The sequence below is a fragment of the Eleutherodactylus coqui genome, chromosome 3 (assembly GCF_035609145.1).
Source record: "Eleutherodactylus coqui strain aEleCoq1 chromosome 3, aEleCoq1.hap1, whole genome shotgun sequence".
NCBI lineage: Eukaryota > Metazoa > Chordata > Amphibia > Anura > Eleutherodactylidae > Eleutherodactylus > Eleutherodactylus coqui.
This window is the reverse complement of record NC_089839.1, coordinates 202330338-202356072: the sequence shown is the minus strand read 5'-3', so window position 1 is coordinate 202356072 and position 25735 is coordinate 202330338. Positions and strand designations below refer to the sequence as shown.

At 46.7% G+C, this 25735-nt stretch overlaps 1 protein-coding gene across 1 annotated transcript in view; it reads left to right on the top strand.

Annotated features, from left to right (window-relative positions):
- The window catches only part of NCKIPSD (NCK interacting protein with SH3 domain), an 85762-nt gene that overhangs the window by 8403 nt on the left and 51624 nt on the right, over positions 1 to 25735 (top strand). The window contains exons 2-4 of the mRNA XM_066596805.1: positions 20767 to 20879; positions 22394 to 22595; positions 22675 to 22762. Coding sequence (XP_066452902.1) covers positions 20767 to 20879; positions 22394 to 22595; positions 22675 to 22762 — 403 coding nt within the window. The remainder of the gene's footprint in view (positions 1 to 20766; positions 20880 to 22393; positions 22596 to 22674; positions 22763 to 25735) is intronic.

The following is a 25735-nucleotide window of genomic DNA, read 5'->3' as shown; positions in this document are numbered from 1 at the left end:
GCCCTTCCGAGGCTTCATCCTCGCCAGTGTTCCGGTTTCCAGGTTTTCCCGCTTCTGTTATGGAAGTGAAAAATGGAATCCAGTGGCCGAATGGACGTCTTATGATAGAAGCGACCTGGCACATTGACTACAATGGGATCCATTCGGTTTCATCTGGCACTTTCCTGGGTGCAATAACGCTGTATGCCACACTATTTCATCTGGCGGTTTTTGGATATTGATGGCTGACAATGTAGCCCCGAAGGCAGATGGGAAGAAGCCATAGCCCGTTGAGCCGAAGACAGGAGAGAGAGATGTATTATCTACTGCGCCCTGCTGGTATGTGACCCCTGATGTCAGAGCCGTCCTGATTCCCCCTACAAACCCGACTGACTTCATCCTTTAAATAACTTTTAGGAACTATTTTAGATTTGACTCATTAAAGTGGCGGCTGCAGATCAGCACTCAAATGTTTACCTTTAATTTACGCTGCCATGTCGCATGCATAATTTACTGTGTTCTGGCGTTGATATCACACAGGTCGGGCCCCAGGGGGCCGCAGGCATGCAATATTAATATCCAGGAGTCTAGCTCCGCTGCCGCTGTTCCTGGGGGGCTTATTAGGGCTGCTGTAGTATATAGGTGATGGATGTATATTCCTTCCCTCATGTCTGTATGAACGTTCATCTGGCTTCATCTTCCCACTAAATGCAGGTAGCGCATCCAGTGTGAAGATCGGAAGACCTCGCCTTATAGAGTACCAGCACTTTCACCATCCGAGCGCTTCTGACAGGTGCAGACAGCCTATTAGAGCGCTATATGAAGCCATTGTCCGCTGCTGAAAGGAGCCAAAAAACGGCCGATAAAGTGGAAGCATTCCAACGGTGAAAGTGCAGGTACTCTTAAGCTGAAGTCCTTTAGGGTGGACACCCACTGGTGTTTTATTCTCTTTCGCTGCGAGAGCAAGTGAAAACACTCGCCTTGCAGCGCAAGAAAAATGCTGGAATCTCGCCGGTGTTTTTAATGGGGCCAGCGGCAGCAGCTCTAGCCCCATTGAAAACATAGGGAGAAGACCGTAGACTTCTGCCACAGCTGTGGCAGGAGTTTCCTTCATCCCCGCGGGAACACCTGTGGCAGAAGTGCAGCATGCTATCCCATTGCTTTCAATGGGATTGGCGCTGCTGCCGGCCCCAATGAAAGCAGTGGTTTGTGGCAACACCTGCAGTATGATTTTCGGGGAAGGGCTTGAAATATAAGCCCTTCCCTGAAAAATCATCATTAGCTGGATAAAAAAACAAACAAAAAAATTTACTTACCTCTCCGCTGCTCAGCCAATCAGCAGTTTTAAATGCCAGTGGTGTGATGTTGTGTGCAGCCGCTAGTCCATGGTAACCCTTCATATGCAGTTTCCTACGGATGGTTCTGGTGCTAATGGATGGTCCAATGTCCTGTGAGACCTCCTGACAAGGGCAGATGATGTGTGTGATGCCCTCACATCTGGTACAAGGCTTCGTTGTCCACATTCTGTCAGTCTACGAGGTCTCCCTGAACGTGGCTGCACCGCACACCAGATGGCTTCCGGCTTCCATCTCCCAATAACATGGCCAACAGTGGACACATACAAGCGCTGCGATATATGATGTGTTTTAGACCCTTTTGGACATTTTTAAGTATCTGACAGAAATGGCATGACTTGGAAAGGGGGTGTGGCCTAAATATGACACATCGTGCGCAAAACCTGGTGTAAACTAAGCAACTAACAAGATATGAAGTTAGACTGGACAGTGTAAAGGCGCACCAGATTTACCATCCACCAGAGGCGCTGTGATAAATCCTGGGCAACCTAAGACGGTCGAGTCTATGTTTTGCACTATGTGACTATTAGACAGTATTAGTAAATCTGGCGCGCTGTGTGAACGGGGCGAAGGCTGCACAGCGACTTTAGTGATGCAACGGTAAAGTGTCTGTGCCTTGCTGTCCTACAACTATTGTAGATTTATGAGTTGGGTGATGAAAGGTTGCAGGTGTGTTGCAGCAAATTAGGTGACTTGCATTGTGGTCTATGATGACAAAGCCGTGTGTGACCTAGGGCCACCAATCCAGCAGCTCGTGTTATGTGGCTTGCTGTAACACCTCCAGCTTACCAATCAGTAGATGCAGCGTTACATTATGGAACTGCAGTCTCCATGTTGCGTGTCCAGAGTAACCGCGCAGCTCCGTCTGGATACGGTTTGTGCGCTCGCATTGTGGAAAGTTTACCAGTCAGGAGTCCAGGAAAGCTGGGTGTTTGCAGCATGTTTTTAAAGCCACCATCTGGTCCCCAGACCAAAGGGAAGGACTTTTTACTGTTGTCCCAGGTCGGCCGTTACCCACTTATTCCTGGGGCCCCTGGTCATACTTCCACTAAGCGCTGGGGGTGCATTGGTAGCTTAAGACCCTACTTGTTGCTCTGATTGGCTCATGTGAGCGGCACTGGCCAATCAGAAAGCAGTGCTTGACTAGTGATGCACAGTGTAAAGAGCGCTGCAGGCCCGCCATCGCGCTCGCCCACATACATAGCCTTAGGGATGCCATATTACAGAAGCCTTCGCTGTTGTCTGCAGATACGGATTCCCAACACTTGTAGGGTTAATGAGTTAATTAATGCCATCCCGGCGGGTAACTTCCGCGCCACATCTCCCTCGCTGATATCTTGCTCGCTCCTCTGTGCCGCTTCCAGTTACTTTCCCTATGACCTTTGCAGCGCAGAATGTTTTCATACTTTGGCGTACTTGAGGATTACGCCGTTCGTTCTTGTGACTTTTTCTCTTTGCATTCGCTTCTCGTCTTACGCGAGGATAATCAAATCAACCTTCTCTGCATAAAATTAATAGTCCAAATTAGATTAAACGTCTTTGTGCGCTAATATTGATGGCATTTAATATGTGATTTCCTACGGTTCCGTCCTGGCAGCTGTAATATCGCTGGTTTATGGTTATCAGTTTTTCACAATTTTTTTCAGATTTTATAGGCGTATTTTTAGCTGGAAGTGCAGCCATGTATCAGAGTCCGTCTCATTTGTGGGATTGATGGTACCTCATTGTTGTCAGAGATGATGATGTGTGTGATAGTTTTCGTACATAGCAGTCGCTAATGTTCACTATTAGGGTTTACTCGCGTTGTGAGTTTCGCCGCCATTTGTCTGAAACCACAACAAAACATAGTGGTTTTTGGAAAAATATCAGCAAAAAAGCACAATATGAGGAAAAACATGAAAGAAAGTAGGTCGTCCGTATGTAGTAGGAGGTAGGACTAGCGGCGGATTCACACCAGTGTCTCGTCTTTGTTTGGGCTTTACATCTCTGATCTGTTTGGAGTGAAGAGAAGGAATTAAACAAATCCGTTTTGACCACAATTGCTTTTGTAGTTAAAACGGCGCGGTCCGCAGCGCTATTTGTTGCATTTTTAAAAAACGGAACCGTAACAAATCTCAGAATTTAACCATCTCATTCCAAAGTATCGTCCTCTGCTCCATGCATGGATCCCATCCCAGATGCGAGGGGAAAGGGCCACGTAAGGCGCTATTTTGTGAGCATCACCTGCCGTGGGTAATGCTCGTGTTTAACACTAGTTGTCAGGCTGCACTTCCAGTTGTTGCTAGTCCAGTACTCGGCAATGATATGTAAACCTTCCCCAAGGCGGGTAACACCCAAGTAATAGCAGCCTAAGGGCCGGTGCCTTAGGGCCCATTTAGACACAATGATTATCGCTCAAAAGACCTCTTTTTAGCGATAATCGTTGTGTGCGTTTACACGGCAAGATGAGCGCTCAAAATTAAGTGACATTTTTTTAACGTTCACTTTGCATAAGTGTGTAAATGAAGGCTCACGCTGTATGCAGGGGACAAGCTGGAGCGCTGGCTTCTGCATACAGCTGTTGTCTTCTCTGAGCGCTTGGCTGGTATACAGCTGAGCGTTCCGAGCGGGTATGCAGAGCACTGCTGGAGTGCTGTCTACATACTCCTGCTGTGTTCATGGAGTTCTCAGCTGGTGTACTTCTGAGCGGGGTATGCAGAAAACAGCTGTCTTCTGTATACATCTGCTGTGTTCTCTGAGCGGGATAACAGCTGAAACAGTAGTATCAGCGGTATCCTGCTGGGAACTCAGCATGCAGCACTGATAAGATTAATCATTGCCTCTCAGCTTGCAGGATGCAAGGATGGCCGTGCATTTAGACCCAACGATTCTCGCTCAAAATTCGTTCAAAGCCGTCTTTTGAGCTAGAATTGTTAGGTCTACATGGGCCTTTAGGGGCACACATTACTGATGAGTGCCCCGCTGGACACTGATTCAGCTCCATAGACTCAGTTGGGCCTGGACACTCGTCTGTAATACGGAGGCAAGAATATGCACGTAATATGTTTTGCTGTGCGTTCACATGCAGTGGGTTTTGGGGCAGATCTGTAGCAGATTTCACCCCCTTTAGGCTGGATTCACACTTGGCGTATTCCCGTCGGAAATCTTGCGGTTTGGCCACAGCAAAAACTGCGAGATTTCCGCCGGGAGAACCGCCGCGGTTTAAGCCGCGGCGGCTTTGAAGCGGCCCGGACGCTTGCTTTTCCGTTGCGGCCGACTCTCCCATAGAGGAGAGCGCGGCCGTGACATAAACAAACAAAAAAACGAAAGTAAACAGACATGCTGCTTCTTTTGAAGCTGCGGCGGCCGCAGCCGCGGTTTCAACCGGATTTACCGCAGCGGATTAGCCGTCCCGTGTGGACGAGGTTTCTGAGAAACCTCGTCCACATGGCTGGCTAATCCCGAGATTAGCGGCCGCCGGCGGTTTTTCCGCGGGCGGATCTGCTGCGGCAGAACCGCGGCAAATCCGCCCTGTGTGAACCTAGGCTTAGATGAAGAGTGACGTCTGCGGCAGATCCATATCAAATTCCTCACCGATGGTAAGGATGTGCACCAAATCCGCTGTGTGAACGCACCTTGAGGGCTCGCTCACACGGGTGTGCTTATTCATTGGTTTGGTTTTTTTTGTTTTTTTTTTATGTACACACGCAAAAAACACCAGAGGACATCATTGATTTCTGAATACCCCAATGCAAATCAACGGGGGTTCAGCTCTGTCTTGGGTGCACAGAAAATACATACGTAATATAGTGCAAATATGCCAGTGTGAATGAGGCCATAGGATAAGTTCATACATAGCAGAATTGGGACGGGTCTCCTGTAGTGGAAAATCTGTGCCAAAAACTGCACCCTTGTTATCCACACCGGACCTCACCCCTTTAACTGAAAGAGTGAAATCTGTTGCAGATCTGTACCAAAATGTGCTGTGAGCGCACCCTCATAGAGTATTTGGAGGGGTGTATGTATTTTTTTAAACTAGACCTCCCCTTTAAGCCAGGGCTATATGACCACTTTGGCCAAAACATGGGCTGTGCAACCTAAGATTGCAGTGTATCACTGTGGATCTTCTGATCTCATTGACGTCTGTGGCAACCCGCAAGTAGCTGATCAGGAGGAGTTCAGCAAAGTTAGCTGTTTGCTATCTGCGGGGTCGCGGTTGTGTCCTCGGCCAGAGCCAGTCACCTTGGAGTCTTCACTTTAATCACCTTGCACTTTCTTGTGCATATATCCAGCCCTGTCATGGAGAGGCTCACTGTCGGCGCCTCACTACTCCACCTGCTGGTTGCTTACAGGATTACACATGCCTTTGGACACGGCCTTGCAGTGATTCACACTTGGCATAGGTTTGTTTCCTCCAGTCTCGTAGACAAGCGTCCAGCGCCGCTGCTCCTGCTAAGAACGCGCTCGCTGCTTCTCTAACCCTCGGAATTGATTTGACTTGTCAGAATAAGGAGTAGCGATCACTTCCCACACTTCCTCCTCCAAATTCTACAAATGAAGTTAATTTGCAGCAGTGTGAATGAAATGAGTTGGGAGCGGTGCGGAGCGATGGTGGAGATTTGTTTGTGCTGTTGCGGTTTGTATTTTCGGAGCTGTCGGTTATTGAACACATGTCGCGGCGCGCTGACTGACGCCTCTTGATGTGTTCATGATGTTCTCTTAATGGACTGCAGATGCTTGGGTGTCAGCTGCATTTCTCTTCTGTATCTGGCGCTGGGCTGACGATACAAACAGCTCTGCTGAGACGGCGACGTTCTTCGTATCCGCCACGCAAAATCTTTTATTTCCTCTGGTACTGTAGATGTGCGCACGGCAGTGTTGGGCCCTCTGGCTTGTGGAAACGAGCACTGATAATACGCTTTAAAAATATTTAAGGCCCTTTTACACGGAACGATTAATGTTCAAAAAAATTGGCGTTGACTCGTTCACTAATCTTTCGGTTTGATTACAGATTGTTCAGTCGTTCTCATTCACTTAGGGCTCATTCACACGAACGTGTAGGCGGTGAATGGAGTGAATGAAAGTATATTGCTCTTTATTGATCCGTTCACACTTGCGTATACGTCATTAATCGTTTGTAAACGGACCGCTAAGATACGCAAACTGCGCTGCTCGGAGGGCGCACTGCACATCGTCCGGAGGAGTATGGATACCACTCAGCGAGGAGGACACAAATTTGCAGTGATTCCAGCCGGGGCTCGTTCACATCACCGTTTTGACTTTTTATAAAAACTTTTTTTTTTTTAAGTTAAACCGACAGAAACCATAGATTACGGGTCCAGTAGACAGACTGCCCATTTATTTGTAGTATGCGCCTTCGTTGGAGCATGTCTCTACCTTCTTTTTCTCTCTTCCTGCTCCAAACTCTTCTAGATTCAGTTTTCACCTCCTTGCTATGTTCCTTGTACTTTTTTGAAAAAAAATCTTTATAAAATTTTTTTGGGGTAATTTATTTTTTTTTTTTTCTATAGGGGGTCTATGCCCCCTGCAGTGAACGGAGCCACAGTCCACTCCATTCATCTACTAGACTGCTGAAGAGAAGCAGAGGGAAGCACTTGGCCATCTACTTCAGTCCCATAGAGATAAATGGAACGGCAATGTACACGCTCAGCCATGGGGGGGGGGGGGGGTATGGACCTCGTTTAATGATCACTGGGGGGCTCCTGACTGATAAGGCACTTTGCCCTAGGGCATGTGTTAATCTTCAGACAACCCATATATTATGTATCTCCAAACCTGTAATGACACCGTTATCTTAATAGCAGATTGCTGGGGTTCTGCCGCCTGTAACGCTTGCTGGTCAGCTGTTCTGGAATGGGCGAATGATATCATGTTCATCAATCACATGGTCTGAGAACAGCTCAAGTGAATGGGCTGGAGCTGCTATACCAGGCACCACCACCATGAAATGTACAGTGCTGTGCCTGGTATGCAGTGTAGTATGTTCAGTGGTCATTCCAAACAGCTGATCTACGGGGTCTTGAGCGGTGAATACCACCAATCTGACATTGATGACCTATCCTGCATCTTGGAAAACCACTTTGAAGCCTGCATCACGTGGACATGTGTATTTGCGCGCGCCAAAGACTAGTGTTTTCGCAGAACGAACGATGCTTTATTTGCATTCTTATCGGTGTATTTTACCATACTTTTTTTGTACCTGCAAGGTATGTTCATTCACGTGCGGCAAACAAACGCATTGATTTAAATGTCTAATTAGCCTGTGTTCTAAATGTGGTGTTTTTTCCAGTGGAATCGCACAGAATATTGTGCGTCTCCTGCCGTACTGCGTGTGTATCTGTGCATCCTCCATTGACTTCTATGGGGTCCTTTTTAGTGCGCAAATGTGCAGAAAAATAGAGCATGCTGCTTTTTTTTTTTTGTGTGTGTGTGTGACCAAAATACGCAGGAAATATATACTTGGAAGTGAACGGACCTATTGGAAACCAATGCTGCAGGTTTTTCCTTAGCAGAAAATCTGTACCAAAGTCCGCAGCGGCTCTCGCCCCTTCAAGGGTGCGGCAAAAACTGCGTAAAAATCTGCCGCTCAAACTAAGTGTATGAACGCACTCAATTAAAAAAAGTTACTGTACGAACTATGTTTATGGCCCGTCCACAGAACAGGCGATAGATGTAGGATCACTGGGGGTCCCACTGTTGTCCAAAGCGGGGGTCCCAGGCCCCCTATCCAGAGGAATTTGGAGTAAAGGCCCACTCATGCCTGTTACCATTGAAAATCTACAGGATGGATGGAGACGGCAGAATCACAAAAACATCAATAGGACTTTTGCGCTCGGCGGTTTCCATCACGTCTCGCAGCGCCCTGATTTCATGTTGTCTCCTTTTTATGATCTATTATTATTTTTACTGTATTTTTTCTTTTAAAATGGGGAAAAAAATCAATACCGCGCTGATGAACATGGCAGCTGGAGCTCGCCGTCCTCATAAAGGGCGGCAGTGCGATTGAATTAAAGAGATTCTCCTGCCCTTTACCTGGGAATTGCATTGAGCTAACCTGTCACGCGGATGGCGGCGGCTGTTTTGATGCGGCGTATCTGGGGAATAGCTGCCACTATTTTTACCTCCAGCGTACGGTGTAATGTGACATTTTTTTTTCTCTTCCTCCGCCTGCACCCGAGGACGATTGCTATTGTACTCAATTATTGTAACCCTGAAGTGAATGTTGAATTTGCTGTGATATAATTGACGGTCGGTTCCTTGACAGGTGGCATATCACCTAAACGAAGACCCCGCATAATACCGCGCCGCTAGACAAAGCCGATCAGCATCCGTGTTCCCATGTAATAAAGCTGGGAAGAGAAATGAGATGTCACAGGCTAGCTGGGCTTACATGGGGGCTCTGGACATGGACATAGGGGGGTTGTCCCAAATGATGAGGGTTAACGGGATATAGACCCCTAATAACTGATGACCTGCGGATATCCTGCATAGTCACAGACGTTGAAGGTCTCTCTGCATCTACTATTTTCGGCGGCATTGAGAGCATCACTCCGCCATTTGTGGTTGGGGTTTGGCAACCTTAGACAAACGCCACTGGTGCCGATCACTTGACCATTCTTGCGAACTGGAGGAGGGGCGATGACTACCTATTCACGACGATAACCGGAGTGTAACATTGAATGATGGTGCATTGGCTACATTCCCTTCATGAGACTGTAGTCCTCCCTACTAGGCCATGGTTACACTTGTGTCTTGCCGATTTCCGTTGGTTGGCTCCGTCCTCAGAACCGATCAATGGAAGCATACACAACACAAAGGAAAGTGCTGGCGCAAGAAATGTTAGGTTCTGCGTAGGGCTGCGCTCACACCTTCCCCGCGGCCCTGCTTGGCTTGAGCAATGAATATACCAGAGCTGCATCGGATGGACCCTGCTGACTACAATGGGGTCTGCCGGCTTCCCGCGTACCCACTAAAGTGTTCCTGGAGGAAATAATGCTATTTGCTGTATTTCTTCCTGATCCGATCCAGAGTGTCCGAGGCAAATGTGACCGTAGCCTAATCCGTACGGAGAACCAGACTTCAGTGGAGACTATCTCCGAGGACCAAAGGCTCTTGTGTCGCCGCATGTGGCCTGATGGTGACTTTGACAAGTTTTGACAAGTTGAAGGACATCTGAACAGAGCAGCATTCAGAGTTGTTGAGTCAGCTTTGGCACACTACCATTGCCCGTGCGAGGCTCCGGTGGCGCCATTGTCAACCAAGAACAATTATCATCTTTCAGACTTTGGGCAGTCGGCGATTGTGAACATTACGCTTCCTTTATCGCTGGGTGACGCATTAGTAACGCTCGGTTTGGTTGGTTTCTGTCTCTTCGCTGTATAACCGGCTTAGTTCAGCTTTACAGGACGGATGATCTTCGGTTTGTGCAGTCAGCGTTACAGTTCAGAACAAACGGAGCGAGGCTGGAAAGCAAGAAGAAAGGTCCTCTTGTAAAATACAGAAAACAAGGAGCCCTTAACACGGGTGTATGTCACGCCAGATACAGACAGAATAAGTCACATGACCGGGTCTGGTGCAGGTGAAAGGCTGCCCATGTAGTGCATGGCGGCATTGAGACCACCAAATCAAGTACTGCTGCTTGTTAGGGGCTCTGGGTCATAGTAGAGGTCATAATGGGACTAGCCATTTAATTAGGTAAAAGGATTGCATAAAATGATGGATACATTTGAGGGCGCATTCACATGGGCGTAAATATACACTGTATTATGCGTGTATTTTATACGCACATAATATGGAATGAATGAAACCCATTGCTTTCGATGGGTTTAGTCTTGTGCGTATTTTCACACGATTTTTGGTTGCATGAAAAAAACTGCACATGTCCTATTTTTGTCTCTATTGCGACCTGAAATGGCCCAAATGTGCAGTTTTGGTGCATAAAACCACTGCGACAAACTGCATAGACCCGTGCGAATGAGCCCTTAAGGTGACAAGTAGAAGTGGCCATATTGTATGCAATGTTAGAATGGAAGTCGCCATGATACAAAGTTCTATCGTTATCACCTATCCATGGAATAGGGGAGAACTTTATGATCGGTGGGTATCAGACTGCAGGGACCCCCACCGAATTAGAATGAATGGAGCAGAGGTCATGTATGTGTGCTGTTGCTGCATTCATTTCAGTGACTGTGCCAAGTATGAGTGCTTGGCAATCTCCAGAGCTGCCATTGAAATGAATGGAGCAGCAACGCGCATGCACGGTCTTGGCTGCGTTCAAGTGGGGACTGTCCTAATTGATAGAGGCCCCAGAAGTGGGACTCCTGTTCTCAGGTATGATGAGTGTCCCAGTACCCTGTCAATAGGGAATCATTTTAGATCTTGGTATAACCCTTTTAAGTGTCGCCCTTTCTTAGTCTGAGAAGATCCCTTTTAAGGAGGGGTAAGGGGATTAAAGTTCCTCACCTCTTGTTCAGAGAGGACAGATGTTACAAGGAACATCTCTTGCTCTGGAGGACCTGAGGCAACCCATTGATGTGAATGGACTCTGTGCAATGCTTCATTTCCCCTGTGGGGGGGGGGGGGGGGTGCTGCTGAGAAACTGAACACTTACTGACAGGTTTCCCCACAGATTACAGCTGATCTCTGGAGAGATCCCAGCACTTTGTGATCCTGTTTTTTTTTTTTTTTTTTTTTTTTTTTATTATGAAGGACCCTTCTAATTAAACATACATGGACGACATGGCTGCCACCTCTGTCAGTAGGCCCCTTAGGTGTAGCCACCCTGTCCATGAGTAGAGAATCATAGGGATTCTCTACTCGCGGCTGGCAAATGGCAGCATGCTGCGAATTGCCGCTATTCTCCGCGGTGAGCTTATCTGTCAGGTAGGCTCACACTGGAGATCCGTCCTCTGGCTCCTGCGGTGGAGATCCACCGCGGGATACCGCAACGCCCGTGGACAGGCGGCCTAAAGCTTACCTTTCGCACCTTCGCATACGAGTACAGGATGCATGAAGTCCATTAGCTCATGTTCTACTCATCACACAATACAATATAATAAATCATCTGCCTTCCTGACTACCTCTCCATATTAGATGCTTCCGGTACTAATAGTAATTACGATTAAACCTTCATTGGTGCGATTCTTCTGCGCAGCGGACCTTACTTATTCTATTAATTCCCCGTAATTTGCATTCTTGCAGAAACAGATGTAATGGTCCCGTGAAGCGAGCCGCTAATTAATGTCAGAGATTAATCACAGAGTTGTGCTCCGCCATGCTTCAGCAGGTTGTTTGCATGATGTTGGATGGTGCATTGGGTCAGGGCAGCGATGGGGGGAGGCAGCGCTCCCCTTGTGTTACACCAGAAGACTGAATGCTAATGAGATGATGTGGTTCCCACTGCACAGCAGGAAAGCTTTCCTTAGCCCACTGATATACTCTGATCAGATTTTTGATTCTTGTTTTGGTTTTTACTTTTTCGGCTAAGAAGGAAAAGAAGAAAAATGTTTTCACCTATCTCCTACCCCCTCATCTGATTGCCTGTCACGCTCTGGAGGTCTCTGTGTATTGCAGTCACTTCCCTGCACTACAGCCCCTTGTCTGATACTTTCATGCATCATCTTGAGATTTTTTTTTTCACTTACACTTCAACATCAATCCCAAAATGCATCAGGGAGCCCGCTGAGAGAATAGTTTAATTATCATTACCTTTCATATTCACCTACATAAGCTACAGCCCATAAGTATACAGTCAAGAGGATGAGCTGTGATCTCCTCTATTATACCTCTGTAACCGGAGCCATATGATCATAATCAGTTGTAGGAGTCTCAGTATCCCCTCACCGCAGTTTCTGTGATAGATCCATGTAACAGCATCACATAGTCTGAGAATCTGACTAGAAACTGAATCCATAACCCCAGGTAGATGGTCAGAACTGAGATCACATGACCACCTGAGGAGAAAGAGGCCAGAAGCTTCTGATAGAAAGGAATACCTAACCAAGGTAACACTAGCTGACATATACTGGGGGATAGCTACATGATGAATGGCCTTTTAAGACCTCTGATTGGGGAGTAGTGTTCATGTGAACTCTGCTAGCCAATCAGAAAGCAGCTGGTAATGTCTGACTGCCTGAAGCAGTGTGCAGCAAAGGAGCAGCGCAACCACGTTGGAAAAATGAAGAGTTCCATCTGGAAGAAGCGGATTAGTAGCCGAATTGGAAAGAAAGAGCGACCGGTACTATAACTCTCCACTCCAATGTCTGGGCAATCTTTGTCCAGGGCCCGGAGGGTCGCTTTAAAAGGCTATTTCCATCCTATAAAGTGTTAGCATATCACAGATCCTGAGAAGGAAGGAGCTGCAGCCCTCCTGTAGAGCTGTCGCTCTTCTAAGCCTTCCCTACAGAAGGCTGCTGCTGTCACCTGGCTGTGCAAGAACGACAGTATGGCCCCATTCACTTGACTAGTACTGCCGTTTATTGGGCAGCCATAGCACTCCAGCACAGGGTCAGTGGATCTGAGTATGGACCTTCAACAATCATAAAGAGATGGTCTATCCTGATGTTATGCCAACCCTTTATAGGAGGAGAATGCTCCTTTTTAAAGAGGTTGTATCACAATAGATGTTTATCGCCTATCCATAGGATAAGTTATCTGTGGTGGTCTCCCTGCTGTGAGTGCCACCAATCCTCAGAACGAGGGTCCCATGTCCACCTCTACTTGTCACTGCGGCTTGCTGCAACCAGCTGCAGAGATGTCAGATTGAATGGAGCAGCGTTCACACATGCGCCTTATGGAAATGGCAGAGTGCTTGTACTCTCTTGTCTAGTAGTCCCACTGAGCATGCCCGATGCTGCTGCATTCACATTCAACCACTGCTCCATTAAATCCCTGACAGGGTGCAGTGAGGGTAGGGGGGAGAGGGGGGGATATAGGATCGCCTTTCTCAGAATTGACGGGGGTCTCAGTAGTGAGGTCTCCACCTACCATTTTCTGTGGATAGGAGATGAACCTCTATTCTGGTACAGCCCCTATAAAACAAGCCCAAGCCACAAATATGCATAAAATGCTAACTGTCGTCCTCCGTGCCCTGAGCTGACTGCAAGCAGCATATTAGATTTTGTTTTCTGGAAGGTCATCTGGAGATGTCTGTAATCTTATCCGTTCTCCTTGGGGTAGCATTTATTTAGGTGCACTACTTTAAGGCCTCTGTATGCTGCAATTAGACATGTTTAATAAGAGAACAAGTTTCCCTGACAGATGCTTTAAAAATAAACCTCTGCTCCCAGATGCCACTACCAGAGCGGAGATAACAAGCAGATACATTTGGAGAACGGTGAGGAGCTGTCATGTAAATTGGGGCATTTACTTCCCCTCCTTGTAAGGTTATGAGTTGTGCTGTTTCTCCCTGTGGAGAGCACTAAATAGGTGTGCCAGTCCTATCCGTTCACTCATTTTTGGCTTTGTTGGTGACCCGAGCTGTTCAGGGGATTCGTAGAAGTTTTCTCCAACCCCCACAGCTCGAAAGCGTCAATTTGTCTTGTGTCTGCAGTCCTCAAGGTCCGCGTCTCAAAGCCATATGTGGCAATCGGGAAGACGATGGCTGTGATTAACCTTCGTTTGATGGTGACTGAGACATCTTTCACTTTTGTATTAGCTCCATGCTCACCGTACGCCCCAGTCCTAATCAACGCTTTCTCACCTGTCGATACGCCATTATGATTGAATAGCGTCCCAAGGAATACAAAACTATTAACCAGTTCCTCATTGCTGACCTTTCTGTTGACTTCCTTGTTGGTGGCGCTCATGATCTTTGTCTTCTTGATGTTCAAGTGAACTTCTTCTGTTAGTTTCAGGATCAACGTCTTCAGATGCTCTGCGCTCCTTGCTACCAGGATTGTATCATCTGCGTATCTTAAATGATCAGGGTATTAGGTTGAAAATATATGGAAGAACCATCACTAATCTAAGTCCAGTCGCCTCATGATCACATTTGTGTAGAGGTTGAAAAGAAAATGAGTGGATGCATCCTTGTCTTGTGCCCTTTTTGATCTTGAACCATTCTGTATCCCCATACCTGGTTCTCACTGGGGCTTCCTGATAGCTGTAGATCAATGTGATGAGGTGTGCTGGTACTCCTACCTCCCTCAATGCTTCCCAAGGCTTATGCTCAACGCAGTCGAAAACCTTGATGTAATCAATGAAACACAGGTAGAGCTTCTTCTCATATTCTTGTCTTTTCCATGATCCACCTCTGGTTTGTGATGTGTTTTCGGGTCCCTCTGCCCCTCACGGAAACCAGCTTGAACACGAGGAAGTTCCTGGTCAAGGATATTGCCCAAGCGCTTCTGGACGTTTTTCAGAAGCACCTTGTGGGCGTAGGAAATTGTTTCATAGTTTCCACAGTCCTTGACATCTTCCTTCTTTGGCAGTGGGATGAAAACTAATCGTTTCCAATCCTTTAGCCATGTGCAGGTCCTTCCAGATTGTCCAGCATAGTGTTGCAAGCTCTTACTACTGCTTTGAGTAGCTCTGTAGGGATTCCACCGATGCCAGGTGCTTTGCCGCTTGGCAACTGTCTCATTGCCCGCTCCACTTTACTTTCCAGCAGGTCTGGTTCCAGATCCTCTTGGCCCTCATGTTCTTCTGGGTGGTCACTGCTGGTGCCAGAGGATAATTCTTCTGTAGATTGTTTCCATCTCTTCTTGATATCCTGTTGGTCGCTGATTTCATTCCCGTTGTTGTCCTTAATGGCTGCTTGGTGGGCAGAGAAAGGCTTCTTCACCTGTGGCAAATAATTCTCTGATGTAACCCTTCTGATAGGCTAATTCAAGGCTCATGCATCAGGCGTTAAGGAAGTTGTTCTAGTCTTTCCTTGCTTTTTTTTGGAATTTGTCATTGAGTCGCTTCTAGAGATGAGCGAGCCTACTCGGTCACGCCCCTTTTTCGCCCGAGCACCGCGATTTTCGAGTACTTCTGTACTCGGGCGAAAAGATTTGGGGGGCGCCGTGGGTGAGTGGGGGGTTGCAGTGGGGGGAGGGGAGAGAGGCCTCCCCGCTGCTACCCCCGCGCCGCCACGCCTCCCCCCTGCCCTCCGGCGCCCCCTGAATCTTTTCACCCGAGTACTGAAGAACTCGAAAATCGCAGTGCTCGATCGAGTAAATACTCGAAACGAGTAGATTCGCTCATCTCTAGTCGCTTCATCTAGCCTTCCCTAAAGCCCCATTTACACACACAGATGATCGCTCAAAATTTGTTCAAAAGATAGAGAGAATGACCGTCTGAGCCTCCCTGAGCTGTACAGCGGGTGGTCTGTTATCTGCATACAGCCCCTTTGGACTTTGTGGGGCTGCAGCTGAATACAATGTTATCAGCGCTTCCGTGGAGAATCACAGCGTGCGGTCTCTGCTATCATCTCTCCGGCCGTAACTCAACTAAAAATCATCGTTTCGACGAAAAGCAAAAGATGGTAGCGTTTACATGCAACGATTATCGCTCAAAAGACATCGGTTAAGCGAATTCTGAGCGATAATCATTGCATGTAAATGGGGCTTTAGCCTTAAAGGGGTTGTCCCGCGAAAGCAAGTGGGGTTATACACTGCTGTATGGCCATATTAATGCACTTTGTAATGTACATTGTGCATTAATTATGAGCCATACAGAAGTTATTCACTTACCTCTTCCGTTGCTAGCGTCCTCGTCGCCATGGTGCCGTCTAATTTCAGCGTCTAATCGCCCGATTAGACGCGCTTGCGCAGTCCGGTCTTCTCCGTGGTGAATGGGGACGCTCGTGCCGGAGAGCTGGTCCTCGTAGCTCCGCCCCATCACATGTGCCGATTCCAGCCAATCAGGAGGCTGGAATCGGCAATGGACCGCACAGAGCCCACGGTGCACCATGGGAGAAGACCCGCGGTGCATCGTGGGTGAAGATCCCGGCGGCCATCTTACTAAGGTAAGGAAGAAGTCGCCGCAGCGCGGGGATTCGGGTAAGTACTAAACTTTTTTTTTTTTTTTTTTTAACACATGCATTGGGTTTGTCTCGCGCCGAACGGGGGGCCTATTGAATGAAAAAAAAAAAAACCCGTTTCGGCGCGGGACAACCCCTTTAAAAGTGTGGGGAAACTTATAGACCATGCAATGCGACCTGGGAAGCAAGATATGCAAACTGGACAATGTGCAACGCCCCTGCAGTGCCACCTCTTGGATTGTAGCTTCCCTAGAAGTCAAATTTGAACGATAACACGGTGCAACAATTTTTTTTTTTTTTTTATTCCATAATCTAAAGCAATAAGTTTCTGCAAAATTAAAACCTGCTGATTACACTGGTAAAACTGAATAACAGCAGCACGGCTCAGTTTCAAGTTATTTAACACTTTAGTAGCCAAGCTTTTATTTTTATTTTTTTCGCTGTATGAAGGCTTGTTTCTTGTGGCGTTAATTGTATATCTTTAAATAGTACTAGATAGCGTACCATAGAATGTACTGAAAAACTTTTAAAATGTTCTAAGTTGAGTAAAATGGAACCCCTCCTCCCCACCCGAAACTCCACCATCTTTCGGTGCGTCTTGTTTTTACGGCCTGCGAACTGCAACAAAAATGACATGTTAAGTTTATTCTATGGGTCAGTATGATTACTACAATACCAAACTTCTGTAGGTTTTTGTGGTGTTTTTTTTTTTTTTTTTGCTGTACTACATTTATTTTTCAAAGACGTTTGTTTAATTATTTTCTGCAGCCATCTTCTGCGCACAATAACTTTTTTATTTTTGCGTCCACATAGTTGTGCAGGGGCTCATTTCTTCTGGGACGTCCTGTAGTTTGCGTTAGTAATATTTTGGAATACATACGACTTTTTGATCACTTTTTATTGCATTTTTTTCTTGGAGACAGGGTGACCAAAAAAGCGCTTTTCTAGCGTTCTTAATTTTTTGGACGTTCATCTTGCTGGATAAATAATGCGTTATTTTGATAGATTGGACTTTTACGGACGCAGCGATACTAAACATGTATTTTTGTTTTATGATTTTGATTCCTTTATTTAGTCTAACCAAAAACCCATAAAACACAGTTCATTAATTACAACTTACTGGTGGATGACCCGCAGCATTTACGCCATGTGGAAACATACCCTATATGTTACATAAACCTACCCCTATAGTGTTCAGTCAGCACGGTGTGCAACAGTGATTCTGAGATAGTTGCACAATGACTTTTGTTATTCTTTTTATTAAGCAAGGTTAATGGCGAGCCGACTGGATTAATTGTATAGGCAGATTTCCAAAGAATACAATACAACGGCAATTAGATTAGATTATTCCCCATAATTGGAAAACCTTACGTGGCAAAAAAACCCAGATATCCTATTTGAATTCAGCGCACTAAACTTAATATAAGCCGCCTATCTGCTTATCAGTTACAAAAATTGCATTGCACAGTGTTATCGTTCAGTGTAAACATGGCCAACGATGGAACGAAAAATTACATTTTGTTTGCTTGGCGTTTGTCGTCTATTTTTATACAGGCATAAAAATGGTTTGCACGTTATTGCATGTGAACAGCGATTGGTTAGTTGTTTACATTCACCAGTATAGTGAATGTACATGATATGCAAACGGAATTACAAACTATCTGCCCATATAGACAGACTACACAAGCGAGTGAATCCTGGCATCGTTCGCTCATTTGAATGATTTATCACTCTGTATAAAAGGAGATTAACAAGCCTTCTAACATGAGTAACTTGTCGGACATTTGCTGTATGAATGGAGGGAAATGCCAGCCGTAGTGTATCAGACGTTAGTAAAAAAAAGTATGCCATGGACAGTATCCAATATCTTCATGGCTGAAGGAGCCCCACTAAGTATCATATGGAAATACTTCTTGCTCAGGTGTCCAATTACTTTTGGTAGGACAGTATATAGTTCTGTCTGAATCCCATTTTTGTAGATTCAGATAGAACCCAGAACCGACAGAACGGCCCCTAACGTGTATATTTTACATTGTTTATGCAGATACTCAGCAGTCTTGCAGCTATTTTCTTGTTCCTGTCTTTGTTGTCCGTCTCTTCTCACTCACGGCTGATGTCTGTGGAGATGCCATATGAAGGCTTCGTCTCCAGTAGCTCTCCGGCTTTTCCTCCGTTCCCCTGTGCTTCCCTTCCTGCTTCTTCTTCCTTTAAATGCTGACAGCGAACTTTCGCGGCTACAGAGAGATTGTGGGACCGCTGCGGGTAGAGCGTGGCACCTGCCTTCTCCCACTTCTTATTGATCTGCCGCCGTGCCTCGCTCCGAGGAAGTAGGAGGAATATGAAAAATATATTAAAGTTTTGTATTGTATCTTGACTTGGTTTTATAGTTGTCGCTTCTGAAATTGTATTGTTGCTGCAGTGTAATATTCGAGGTGGATGGGGGGGGAGAGTCATGTTGAATGGGAATGTGTGTCGTAGTTCATGCGGAACAGATTTGAAATCCATGCTGTGGAAAACAAATGGCAGTGCTTGACGCTGTTTAGCCTGCAGATTTGCGCCATTGACTGGGGAAAATCCGTGGCATTTTAAAGTGCAAATCACCGGATTTAAAGCAAACCTATCGCCAGGTTCGTGCTGCCTGAATCACGGACGGCAATAACCCGGAACGGTTACGTACACTCCGCACACGTATGTCTGTTCTGAAGCGCCACCGTTTCTAAGGAAGAAGTGCTTTTTGTGCGTTCACATGTAGCGGAATTGGTGCTATTTTCTACTTTTGGAAAATGCGCCAGAATCTGCACCATTGCTGCGAGATTGACATGTCGCTGTATGTCCTACTCTTGGGTGGTTTCCTCGCAAGAAAATCTTTGTATGGGATCTTGCATAAAATAAAATGACTAAATTGCGTTCGCATGCCATGCAATTTTGTGTTTTTACGCGGTCTCTATTAATATATTAATGGAGACCTCCCACGGTGTAAATCCGCGGAAAGTAGAACATGCCATTTATTTCCCGCTGCAGAAATCCGCAATTAAAATTCTGCGCGTCTGCATTGGCTGCAGAAAAGCTATTATGTTCAATAGAACCTAATGGCTGCAGAATTCCGCTGCAGATTTACGCCGCAGAAACTGCGGTAAAAATCCGTTCATGGGCATTAGCCCTTACAGTGCGGCACATAGTGGAGAGCGGAGCCGGTCAGCCTGCAGATCGCCCTCAGCTGTGGTGATCAGATTATCCATGGAGTCTTATCGCCCTCCCCCACATCCCCATTTGTCACCAATGGCCTTGCTGTCAGCAGCGCTGGGACCCAGCGGCCCCCGTTATTTTTACCCAGATGAGTTTATTTTCACATCACGTCTAAATATATTCACATTTCAGTAGCGTCTGTTATCCCAAAAATGTCTGAGCGCGTTACGGAGACAGAAACCAAATGGAAACAATGTCACGGGCTCCCAGCTGTTACATCGCCTTAAAGTGGAAGGTAATGAAGTGACATGATTGCATGTCGTCAGGCGGGATGGACGTGGGGAGCGCTTACCTGTCCTAGATAACGTGGGAGGAGAGCCCGACACACTCCAAGTATTATTACAGGGGACGCCACGATTTGTTTGGAGGGGATGGAAAAAAAAAAAAAAACGATAAAAGAGCAGAAATTAGATTATTTAGGACAATTTCAGCATTGGAAATTCTTTGGAAGTGACTTGTTACCATGGTTGCAGCGGACGTTCTGCAATTTCTACTATGGTTTCAACATCTGAGCGTATGCCGTCTCCTCTGTGGGAGCCGAAGCTACATCACCTTAGTGATCATACAAGGCAACGAGCATTACTGTCTCCGTAACGTTTGCCGCTCTGCTTTCCGCGGAGGGCCCTTTTACACGGGCCAATAGATCGCTCAGATTACCGCATCCAGCAAGAATCTGGACAATTGTTGTTTGGTGTAAAAGCACGCCCCGACTGAATGATGAGCGATATATTTGTTTCCTTATTGTTCTGTTTCTGCATACTTAAAAACTGAAACCCGACTGCCTGTTTACATGGTCAATCTATGAACGACTGCCTGTTTACTGTGACTAGAGGCGGACGGCTGGAATGATCCCCCGACCACTCCGCCTCCATTCGCTCCTGTGTGAGAGGATAGGAGGGATCATTGGTGGGACGACCTGTCTGGCATCTGCACCCAACAGGTCGTCCCGTGTGCAAGGGCCCTTACCCTGAATGACAAAACTGCGTTGCTACACAGATGTGTTTCTCTGCTACGCTGCTTCTGTCAGTCTTCACTGTAGTTGTTGTTCTATTCATGAACTCTGCTGTGTCCAATCCAGATAGATGAGTGTATGAAATCTGTTTGTGTGTTGCTATACGGGGCCGCTTATGTGACCGAATTGTTGTACTACAGTGACTTTATGTAATGGGTTATTAGTTGATCCTATTGACACATTTATAACCTTAGTGATTCTTCATCCAGGTGCAGGAACAGGACGTTGTACTCCAATCGATTGATCGAGCTATTGAAGCCATTCACAATGCAGCCATGACGAATGGGGGGAAATACAACTTGGAGCAGAGAGATGTCCTGCAGTAAGTACTGTCAGAGTACGGATAGTGGATCCGCTGGGGAGGGTTTTGTGTGTGCGTATCTATTCTGTGGATGTGTAAGAGTAAATACATATAATACTATACTATAGAATACTGAATAGCCACTTTAATAAAGATACTCATTTAGTAGCGCATTGGACCTCCCTTGGTTCCAGAACCACAGCGTTTCCTCATGGTGTAGATTCCGCTAGTTGCTGAAATCTTTCTGCAGGAATATCGGCCCCTGCGGACAGGAAGCTTTTTGTGTTTTGGACATTAGATGGACGTGCTGCCATCTTCTGACCAGCTAAAAGGAAGGGGTCATCGATTCATGCTGCTTGCACCAAATTCTAACCCTCCTATCAGCACAGTGCAACAGAAATCTGGATCCATCTGACCAGACGATGTTTTTCCGCTGCTCATTCGTCCAATTTTTGAGCCCAGTGGAGTCTTGCCATGGTGCCGGACGTGGTAATTTGTTATAGAGCATCCGTGCTAAGGAACGACAGGCTGTACGTTCAGACATGTCGAAGAACCAGCATTGTATTCGGCTGCTTGTCATAACAATTCCTGACATCCCCTCTGACCCTTTTCAGCGATGAGTTGTTTCCGTCCACAGGATACCCATTTGCTGGATGACTTTCCTCGCCATGCTTGGTATTCTCTCCACACCGTAAGGGCTCCTATCCACTTTTGCTTTTTTAATGCAGCGTTTTTAAACACAAATGTCAATGGGACTTTCTAATGTTAAAACACATCACACACAAATCGCAAAGCACAAACTTGCGATGCATTTTTAACATGAGAAAGTCCCATTGACAATCATGTTAAAAAAAACGCAAGTGGGTAGGAGCCCTTACACTAAAAAAAAACCCACACAATTAGCAGTGACATTGCGGCCCGGCTAGTCTAGCAGCAATGAACAGACCTCGGGGGAAGTCACTCCGATCGCTGGATCTTCCCATTTAATGTGGATTCACACTGAAACTGATCTACGGAAAACTTGTCACGTGATTTTATGTTGTAACCTGCGGTCACGGGGAGAATTAACATGCAGGGAAGCTCTAATAGAGTGGCCATTCATTGTATGTATCTATGTAATATGTCTGCCATAACAGACTTGAACCAAAAGCTTGGCTAAGACCGACTGCTCTTCCTCTCCGCTATACTCTCCCATGTGCAGACAAGATGCCAGCACTATATAGATGCGTTCACACATGTTGGACTTTGAGGATCCATCATGTGCTAATATTTTTTGCTGCAGATTTCACCCATACTAGTGATTTTTGATGACTCTTTTGCTCTGGGTTTTCCGCTGCAGAAAATCTGCAACAAACCTGCTTTGTGTGAACGCACCCGCTGTCTCTTTAGTGTATTGCCCATCGGTCTGCTTCCCTTACAACCCTTCTCATCTGCTCCAGTTTTCGGAAAACATACCCGTAATGCTTTCCTTTTAAAACGTTTTTTTCCTCCTTTACATTCTGCTGATATAACCTGTTAATAATCTTCATTTATAGAAAACTTATCCATCACCGGAAGGAAACACAATCCAGAAAAACCCACTCGCCGACCAGCCGGTCGAATACAATGTCAAACTCTTCCAGTGATTACCACCTAGATAGCGGGAGACAGCCCAACGGCGTGTGCAGGACTGGACTGGATCGGCACATGAGCTTGCCCAGCTCAGAGATTCAGGCTGAGGAGGACGGCCAGTATCAGGTATGAGGGATGATGTGCGTGCTTTGTACAGACGCCGGTAGATCGCTTGTATCACTTTTTTATATCTGCTGTTTTTTAGATTCCACCCCAGCCTAGACGTGCTGCTCCTATTACACCTCCTCCACCTGAAAAACGGAAAAATGCCCAGCTGTCACAGACTACTAAAAGTGAGTCACCTGATCTCTGTCTAAACAGACCTCTTGTATTGCTAGATATATCCTGATGAAGAGCGCCAGTCAAGTTTGGCGCTTGTTTACCTGGCGGCACACAGGTTTATTGATAATGTACTGGGGACAAATGAATGATCATTCAGATAAGTTTGCTCCCCCCTTCTGCTGTCATCACGGTCAGCAGCGCATCCCCTCTTTAGTACAGGAGGATGTGCTGCCGACAATCGTGACTTTTTTTTTTCCACCCCCACGTAAGTTGGAATTGGGTGCAGCTTTACGTGGCCCAGTTATCAGGCATTTGCACATTCTTATGAACCTTAATGCCTGATCTTTTGCCCATGTAAAAGGGCATTAAGGGGGTTATCCTAAAATAGACTAGATAAGTCTGATCAGTGCTGTTTTCACAACATAGGCCTCCAGCGATCCAGAGAACGAAGGTCTTGTGTCAATCTCACTGCAGGTGAGTGGAGTGCATTGAGGTGGTGATTGAATGGAGTTGCGGTTGCGCACATGGCGCGGTGCTCCATTCAGCTTCAGTGGCACTGCTGGAGAGAACTGAGCACTTCTATTTCTGTCAGCCCCATTGAAATAAATGGAGCAGCACCACACTTGTGTGACCTTTGTTCTCTGGATTGGTGGAGGTCTCAGTTGTGAAAACTGCACTGATCAGACTTTTATCATCTAGTCTCCATTTATTTTCCATGTCACTGTGGGTGGTACCCTGAGCTCACAGTGACCAGGAAAGAGGGACACAAAAGCCCTGTTCTCAGGATTGGTGGGGGTCTGAGCAATGAGACCCCCACCAATCAGACTTTTATCAGCTCTTCTGTAGATGGGTGAGAAGTCTCTATTTGGGATAACACCTTCAAGACCCTGCCATCTTGGAGGCCATGTGATGACCAGTTAGTTCCAGAACCAAGGGTCTACATTGCTAGGTAAAGAGGTGGCACCTTCCAGGTTTTCATGTACACAGTGCCACTCCAGACCAGATGCTGTATAGAAAATGCAATGCCAACCCTCATTTCTCAGAGGTCCTTTGTGAGATGTAAGTAGCCATCCTGTTGCTGTGGGCAACTGCTCCACTTTTTTTTCTTTGCACCAGCTTTAATATTTAAAGGGGTGTTCTGGGCCAAAACTATAGATGACCTGTCCTCAGCATAGGTCCTCAATAGTTAATTGCAGGGACCTGTGGCATGGGATCCCTGGCGATCCCTTTTTTGCCAAGCCCGTTGCACTAAGCTGTCAATGCAGTGGGCTGGATGTGCTGCATAGCAGACGAGAGAGGAAATGGCCTAGCTGGCTTTAGTCTCATTGAAATCAACAGGAGCCAATGAGGCGATTAAACTTCAAGCACTTCCACCTCCGACACTGGGGACGGATACAAAAGTGTAATAGCCGCTTCAGCTTCCGTTGATTTCAATCGGCGTAAAGCCAGCTAGGTCATTCCTCTCCCATCTCCTTTGATGCACATCTGGCCCACTACATTGACAGTGGACTGGGCGATCAGGTGATCGCCAGGATTCCATGCAGCAGGTCACCCGTGTCTTTAACTACTGATGACTAGAGATGAGCGAACGTGTTCGGCTCCGCCCCTTTTCGCCCGGACACCGAACTTCGCGAGGAATTCCGTGTTCGGGCGAAAAAAGTTCGGGGGTCGCCGTGGCAGCGCGGGGGGTTGCGGCGGGGAGTGGGGGGGAGAGGGAGAGAGAGAGGGCTCCCCCCTGTTCCCCGCTGCTGCCGCCCGCGCCGCCGCGCCTCTCCCCGCCCCCCGGCGCCCCCCGAATACTTACGCGCGAACACGGAAGTCCTCGGAAAAGCCGGTGTTCGGGTGCGTAAGTGTTCGTTAAGAACACGTTCGCTCATCTCTACTGATGACCTATCCTGAGAATAGGTTTTTGCCCAGAAAACTCCCTAATATTCGATGGAAACTGAGCTAATTTAACTCGAAAGCCATTTTACAATTGATCTATGGGACTGGTTCAGAAACGCCTTCAAAAAGCATTTTGGCTCTGTTTTTTTTACTTTAGAACGTTTTATAGCGCTGGTCGTGCGGGCTGAAAAGTGTTCAATTTACTGTACAGGTCACTAGGTATGCAACAATACCACGCGTGTGCTTTTTACTTTTTAAGAATAGGTGAGTGTGCAAAAAAAAAAATGGTTCTTTTTTTGTTACTTTGTTTTTGCAGGGGAATTGAACCTGTGATGCTATGATAATAAACTGCCGTACTTCTGTATTGCAATTCCTCGTCACATATCATAATGGTCACAGGCCATGGTAGACTCAGATTCCATTCACCTGCGTCCAGTTGCCATGGCATCTCTTTGGCTCTCAGCAATTACATGGCAGAGGGCTGATGGTATCACAGTAGGAGCGCTTTTCCTCTGGGAACCTTCTGCATGATGCGATCAACATTGATCTTGCCATGTAAGGGATCAGCAGTGGGAGGTCAGCTGTCAATCATAGCCGACTCCTGCCCGCACCATCAGTAGAGGCCCATTTAGACACAACAATTATTGCTCAAAATTGACTCAAAAGCCATCTTTTGAGCGGTAATCGTTGTGTGTAACTACACTGACATCATGCAGTTTTCGTTATGCCGTCGCTCCTCATTGCCTTTCAGCATGCTTAAAGACAACGATGAGCCTTATCGGGAATTCACACCAGGATACAGCTGGTACTATTGTTTCAGCTGTATCCCGCTCCCTGAACACGGGCTGGGTATGAAGAACAGAGCGGTCCAGCTGTGTTCTCCATACCCTGCTCTGAGCACTCAGCTGTATGACAGCCGTGCGATCCGAGCAGAGAGCAGATAGATGCAGAAGACAAGCGGGGCCACCCCGCTTGTCTTCTGCATCCTCCTCTCTGAGCGCTCGGCTTTAAAACAGCCGGGTGCTCCGAGCGGGGAACAGCTGGATGCAGAAGACAAGCGGCCCCGTTTTGTCTTCTGTATCCTCCACTTGTAGCGCTTG